A 7,215-nucleotide genomic window follows, 5' to 3' on the forward strand; every position below is an offset into this window, starting at 1 on the left:
TGGCCTCAAACCAAAGGACCCCAGATTTAAAAAAAAAAAAACCAAACAATTATAAGCTGTCATGTTTTCAAAGATTACTGTATAAAAAAAAAAATCCCTTAGTGTCGTGTCAGATTTGGCATATAGCAGACACACGAAGTGTGTGACAAGGCAGCGCAGAGGGGCACCGAGAGAGGGGACAGGACGTGTGAGGCTACTAGACAGCGTGTGACCAACGCAGTCATGGTAAGTGTGCGCTTGACTGTGGCAGAGGGAGGAGGCTGAGGCGTGAGCTTTCGTGAGGAGCCCTGGCACCCGCAGAGGCAGGCGGGGGCGGTGTTAAAAAGACGCAACGGTCTGTGACTGTCTTGTGTCCCTCAGGCCTGGTCAGCGCCGGCCGGGGGCCAGCTTTGCTTATTAGCAGAGTATGGTTACAGGTTGTCTTGTTTTTCTTCTTTTGACTTGACTTCACTCTCTGATTCCACCAAACTTAGCCTTCCTGCCTCCTTAGATGAGAAAGGATGCCACATTTGCAAATAAGAGGTCTTTTCAGGTCATTCGAAACCAAAACCAGGGCCAGGGTTGCAGGTAGCTGTAGACGGCCCCCCAGATGATTAAGAGAAGATTGCATGTGAGCCTACATACAGGGAGTTTCTTCTTCAAATGCAACAGAAGACAGGGCAGTGAGAATCGAGACGGCAGGCTGGGAAGATCTGTAGCAAAATGGGACAGTGAAAACTTCAGCACAGGCACTCCTGATTCTCACATGAAAAGTCATAAGCACGTCGCTCAGCTGGTTTTCCCCCAAATGTCCGATCGTGACTGGATGAGGGACACAGGACGGAAGGGGCCCCCAGGTTAACCAGGAGGCTGATGCTTTCTCTGCCGTGGTTACCAGCATCAACGAGCACCACACGTGTGTGCTCAGAAACACCCTTTCAACTCGGGTGAGTATTTTGAGTCATGAATTTTTAGAGGCACTTGTTCTATTTCTTCTCTTTCTCCCTCCCTCCGTCGTGAAAATAGAACACTCCAGAGCCAAATTCAGGTGGCTTCAGCCTGTTCAATTTGCAGACTGATGCTAAAAACAGAGAACGTTAGAGCTGCGAGTGATCCCAGGGTCCCCTCCACAGCTGAAAAATGTAAGGTCTACATGGGCCGTGTCAACAGCCAGGCGGTGGCCAAAGAGGGCCCAGAACTCACACCTCTCAGTGTCCAGACTGTGGCAATTCATCACTGGACCACCATTTTCTGATTCCTAGGAGAGCAGGATGCCTTCCATGGTCTTCACGTATGCAGGACGTACATGCCTGCGTGCGCCTGCGTGCGCGTCTGCAGCGTAGACTCGTTGGCTTGGACACGGAAGCAAACACCATCCTTCACAGGATACATTAACTAGATCTGATTGCTTACCATGACTGCCAGGAAGGAAATAGATCTGAATGTTCTGGAGTGAAGGCAGCAGGAAGGCAAGTTTTACTTCCTGCTGATGGATTTCAGAGCTGACTCGGCCCTTTGTTTGGCACGCCTGGCCAGTCCCAGGCAAAGAGCTCATCAGCTGGCTCAACTGGCCTCTCTGGCAGGAATTTTGATTGGCCGCTTGGCCTCTTGCCTTCAGAACTCTGGCCCCACACATGTGGTTTGTTGAAAGTAACCAGAGAGGCGTACGCTTGATGGCTGCGTGCCCTTTAGGGGGCTTTGTTGGAGGAATATGGTAAAATTCTGGAAGCAAATCTTGGCTCGATTTCGAGTCTTGGGAAGCTGTCTTCCAGGCATCCAGCTAAGTTCTCTAGAAGTGTCTGTGTGAGGCTAGAGAGGGGACAAAAACGTACAGTTCCAGACCAGGGCACCCCTCATGGCTTTAGAAACAGTCCAAGCCCTCCACGCCGCCTTTTCTTCCCCTGTCCCTGGTAGATTGGCAACACCTTTGAAGAGTGCGGCTGGGGCTAGGCTCAGTATCTATAACTGCCCCTCTGCACCCTAAGGAGTCCCTAGCACAGGACTTCCCTGGGAGCCATCATGAAAACCTGCTCTTGGCAGGGTCTCTCTTGAGTTTCCTCTCCTTAACCTCGGGTCTGGTGGCCTGCATCCCTTGTCTCCTGGCTGGGCCCGGCCAGACTGCCAGCCTACTGGGTAGCCATCCAGGCTTCAGGATTTGGCTTCTCCCCAAGATGCTCGCGTAGTTTACCCTCTTGGCTCCAGCCTTCGCTCCCTCCACCCACTCTAAAAGCAAAGCCTCAACCCCATGCCCAGACCTCACATCCAGATAGAAAGACCTGAGCTACCCTCTGTCTGGAAAGAGGAATCTGCCAAGGGGCCTGGCTTCTCCCTGCCCCTCCTCCTCTTTCATACTAGTAGAGAGAAGTAAGTAGAAGGGGAGGGACCGAAGGAAGGGAAGGTATATCTGGTCACCAATGACCAAAGGACAAGCGATTCCTGAGAGCCAACCACATACCAAGCATGTGCTACAGACTGAATGTTCATCCACTGAATGGACTCCCTACTCATATGGTGAAACCTAATCCCCAAGGTGGTGGTGTTTTGAGGTGTTGCCTTTGCGGGTGATTGGGCCACGAGGGTGGCACCCTCGTAAATGGAATGAGTGTCCTAATAGAAGAGACCCCTTTGAGTTCCCTTACCTCTTCTGCCGTATGAGGGCACAACAAGAAGGGCCATCTCTGAAACAAGAAGTGGACCTTCACTAGATGCCAAATCTGCTGGCACCTTGATCTTGGACTTCCCAGCATCCGGACTGTGAGGAATACGTTTCTGTTGTTTATAAACCACCCTGTTATAGTAGACGGAACTAAGACACACACTTTCAGGCCCATGAAGGAGAGGCTTGGGACCTGGGCTTTGCCTTAAAGAGATGACGTTTCAGAGGGAATGATGACAGAGAATCACCTCAGGCAAGAATACACTGAGTGAGGTGCTCAGCTGAGAGAGTATGGGCTGTAAGTACCAGCAGAGAAGGGAGAAGGCGTGCCGCCCAGCCCACCTCAGGAGAACTCAGTTGGGTCACCATCACTAAGTCATACTTGGGTGACACTGATGCCTTGACCATCCCCATCTCTGCATGTGAAATTACCCAGAAAATTACATGTACAGACAAGGTTATAAGTGCATTTTTTTTTTTTTATAAAAAAGCACATACATAATTGTTTCTTTTTGACAGACTATTTGGGGGAATGATTCATTGGACATCTTTAGAAACCAGAAAGAATGGTTCTCAAAAAGCTAAAGGACAGGACTAGGAACAAAGAAAATTTGGGCCGAGACAGTTTTATACACTGGGTTGTCAGATGATGGGGGCTACAGGAAGGGGCCTCTGAAGAACTTGGTAAAGAAAATGTGGTCACAGTTACACAGGCAAAACCCACTTACAGTGGATTAGTCCTTGCAGAAATCAAGGAAAAGTCCTCCTTTAATCTAAAAGTCTGGACCCTACACAACTGCTGAGTGATCTAGAACAATCTTAAGGTTGGCACTCAACCATGACTGGGAATGTGGGAGACCTACTTGACTGTACCACAATGCGTCTGGAGACCGACAATGAACAAGAAGGGTCCGGTCAGCTGTGAAAATAGAAAAAAAAAAATGGAAAGCTGCTGAGGCCAAAGGTGCAGCGCACTTGCAAAGAGCATCTGGGCTTAGCTGAATTCAACACGCAGCTGCCTTGGCACGGCCTCCCCCCTGATGCATGGGGGGGGGTCTCAAGCTAGGCCTGCAAGACCGTTGGTGAGAATGACTAGCACCTCTCGCTTTCCTTCCTTACTCTTCCAGAAAGCACCAAATACATGTGGTTTCCTGTAGAATCTGGCTTCGAGAAAGCCAGGCCCAGTGGGAGCAAGCGCCCAGGGCAGGCAGGCCCATGTGTTCCAGACTGGCTGACATTTCCATTCTTGTTGCAATTAGTAAGCTGGCAGTCTGCTCGCCGGGGAAGTCTCTGTGAGTTGGCAAGGGTGAGCCTGCATCACAGCCACAGGCATCTTTAGAAATCTCTGACGGAAGGCTTCTGTGTTCCTGAGAGGCAGACCCTCCACTGCAGAACATTCGCGATGCGAACACCTCCGAGAACCTTGGTGGCACTCTGGTTCCTGACACGGTTATACTAGGAAAGTGGTGTCTTCTTTGGGGGATTTGAACAGTTTCTGTTTAAGGTGCTAGAGCCTGAGAGTTTTTCTTCAAAAGCAATCTTTCAGAGACATTATCTTTCAGAACATGTCTTCTACCTTGTTAATGACAGTGAGTTTTCTGTTCTTGAGAGCCCAAGTTCCCCATTTTCCTTCAATAATGATGACAGAGCCGGTACGTTGATTGCTTCAGTAGAGCTCTCAGAATATTTAATCTTTCCATTTTGATATTCAATTTTACTGTCAAGTCTCAAAATAAACAGACAGCCATTGAATCAAGGTTCTCTCATAAATAGCTTACATAATTGCTCTAAAATATGCACCAAGAGATCAGCGGGTGCTCCCCCCACTGGGAATATCTTGAGAGAAAGCCCCAAAGCGTTTGTCACCTGGTGAGCGAGAATCTGCCCAGCACCCTTGGAAAGAAAGCCCTCCAGGAAATTCCGAAAGGCTCGGTGGTAACCACCGGGGTCCGCACCGCAGCGGCAAGGAGCCAGCCTCATCACGATGCCTCCATGACGCCTCCTGATTCAGGAGGTTTGCTGCTGGCTGGATGGTGTTTGCTGTCATCTACCATAATCACCCCAGACCATCCTCTTTTCTGGGTGAATGGTCGCAACCCCAGCCACTGGCAGGACAAGATGACATGTGCTGAAACCGGGGGCAGAACATTTCAGACTCTGTCATTCACACGGTGCATTGGTGTTAATGATTCTAATCATCTTTACACAGTCGGCTCGGCAAACAACAGCTCCAGCTCCCAACACGCTGTCGCCAACCCCCCACTACTCTGCGTGTGGCGAGAAAGGCTGGTGCAACAGCCAGGGCAAAGCTGGTTGGCCGGTTTTACGGGCCAGAGGGGAGAAAGGGGATGTAATATTTTCCATTTGTTAAAAGCTAAATGCCACACCACACGATCACTTCTCAGCTGCAGGTATTATTTTGTCTGACAGGTACGACCACTGGTTTTCCCCAACTGAGTTTTCTGCTTCTTAGGGACAAGGTTAAAAGACCTATCAAAGAGACGACGGCTGCCTGTCTGAGGTTGGAGAGATGCCCATGGGGTCCCAAGGAGTGTGCATGCCTCAACGAGCAAGCAGAGTCTACTCCTCACGGACAACTTCACTCTCTCAGTGGAAGTCTTCCCTTAATGCCTTATGGAACAGAGCAGAGGTTCTAGAAGAGTGTGCCATGGGATCGCTCTCACCTGGTGTATTTACTGCCCCACAGAAACATGACAGGGAACTAGAAGGCAAGGTGCCACAATGCAGGCAAGGTCTGGCATGTCTCTATGGCCCTGAGCATCAGACCTGCTGCCAGACCCTAAGCCCACAGAGGCAGGAAGTGTGTGTACACACATCAACCCGCAAGGTGGCCGGGCCAAGAGAAGGGACCCAAGACACACACAGTGGATGAATAAACATAAAATCTAACTGTCAGGTAGCAGATCCGGAAAAAGGATGCGAAATAACATGAAGATTATGCCATTTTGTGCCTGTTGGTCTCTACGACTATATTTTATAAAGCATTAGATTTCTTTTTAAAGGCTATCATCAAAGTTCTCGGATGCATTTGGGTTCCCAGGGAAGCTCATAAAGACATCAAGATAACTGTGTTGACTTGACAGCTGAAGCAAGATGAACCAGAGTTAGACTTCTATCATTACTGCACGGTTTGACCTGGAGCCTTCCCACATTTGTGACAACAGTCACTACACTAAGACCATACTTGTTAACATAGACGCGGCATCCACCAAGTACCCAGTAGCTGTGCTTAAGATGTCATACCTTTTCAACAGTTCAACAAAGTAGGAACGATTCTTCTCACACGCATCCAGATGAAAATACTGAGGCTTAGACACATTCAGCGAGCTGACCAGGAACAGAACAAGCAATGGACAGGGCCACGATTCAAGCAAGGTCTGTCCGATGCTGTAGCCTGGACTCACAACCACTACGCTCTGTAGATGTCTGCCAAACCTCACTCCTGTGTCCTAATGTTTCAAACCATCTACTATCCGGTCATTACCAAATGTTAGCATCTGCTTTTCTCAGGGATGGATTCTGTCAACTGATAACCCACCACCACGACCATCTAGTAAAATGGCTCATGTGATTTTGCTTGAATTGTTTTTGTTCTTGAATGCTGAGCTCCTCTCTGTTCTGAGAATTTATTCCTCTCCTAAAATATGGTGAGGAACTGGAAGGTGGGATGGTCATCACTTAAATGGTGCTTCCCAAACTTTAAGGTGTAATGTGTAATGTGTCAACGGGTCACCTGAGGACCATCTTCAAATGTAGGTTCTGAGGTGCCAGGTCTAGAGTGGAGGGTGAATATTCTAACAAGCTCCAGGTAATGCTGATCAAGTGTGGCGCATGGACCAGCAGTTAAGTGTCAGGGATCTAGAAAACCCTAGGTGTGGGGAACGAGCTTAGGAATTCCCTGAGCTTATTCCCCACAACTAGGAAGCAGAATCCAGATTCTCTCAACCCCAAACTCAGTTCCAAGAGAGTACAACATTCTTCAGCTACATAATATAAGAAAGTGACCTATCCATAAGTGTAGAATGTGTATGGCCCTAGGCTCCAAGCCAATGTAAAGATCTATGGGGCACCATCTTGGTGGGTACCAATACCATGCAACTTCTCGAACAATCACAGGTGTTCATCTAAGCAGGAAGCATACCATCAATACTGTTTAGTATCCTTAGCAACCAATCTGCCAGGATGCAGCTATCCTTCATAAATGTCAGCTCCCTGGGAATGGTCATGGGTCCCAGTCAGGGTCGTGGTCCAGTAGCAGAGCCCCGATGGGCATAAATAGGAACCAGTCCAGAAAGGCAGACGGAAGTCAAGTGAAAGCCTGGGCAAAGAGCCCCGAGGTGCAGGACAGAATGGAAAAGACCAAGGTGCTGCCTCCCTTATACTATAAAGTGCTTCTAAGTTGTCAACATTTCTTGTTACATCTCATCAGAGAAACAATACACCTGCGGTGAAGCAAAGACTGGCTGGCTCATTTAAACAGCGGCATTGGAAAATGAGTCCTCACAAAGAGAAAACAGGTCAGGGGTGAATACATATAGACACACAGTGTAGGAACGTCA

General features: G+C 48.8%; 1 protein-coding gene across 6 annotated transcripts in view; it reads right to left on the reverse strand.

Moving 5' to 3' along the window:
* Positions 1 to 7,215, reverse strand: part of SH3KBP1 (SH3 domain containing kinase binding protein 1) — a 281,170-nt gene that overhangs the window by 56,167 nt on the left and 217,788 nt on the right. For all 6 annotated transcript variants that reach the window (XM_077770448.1, XM_077770238.1, XM_077770366.1 and 3 more), the window contains one exon: positions 843 to 861. In XM_077770448.1, coding sequence (XP_077626574.1) covers positions 843 to 861 — 19 coding nt within the window. The remainder of the gene's footprint in view (positions 1 to 842; positions 862 to 7,215) is intronic.

The sequence above is a fragment of the Crocuta crocuta genome, unplaced genomic scaffold (assembly GCF_008692635.1).
Source record: "Crocuta crocuta isolate KB4526 unplaced genomic scaffold, BGI_CrCroc_1.0 scaffold312, whole genome shotgun sequence".
Taxonomy (NCBI): Eukaryota; Metazoa; Chordata; class Mammalia; order Carnivora; family Hyaenidae; genus Crocuta; species Crocuta crocuta.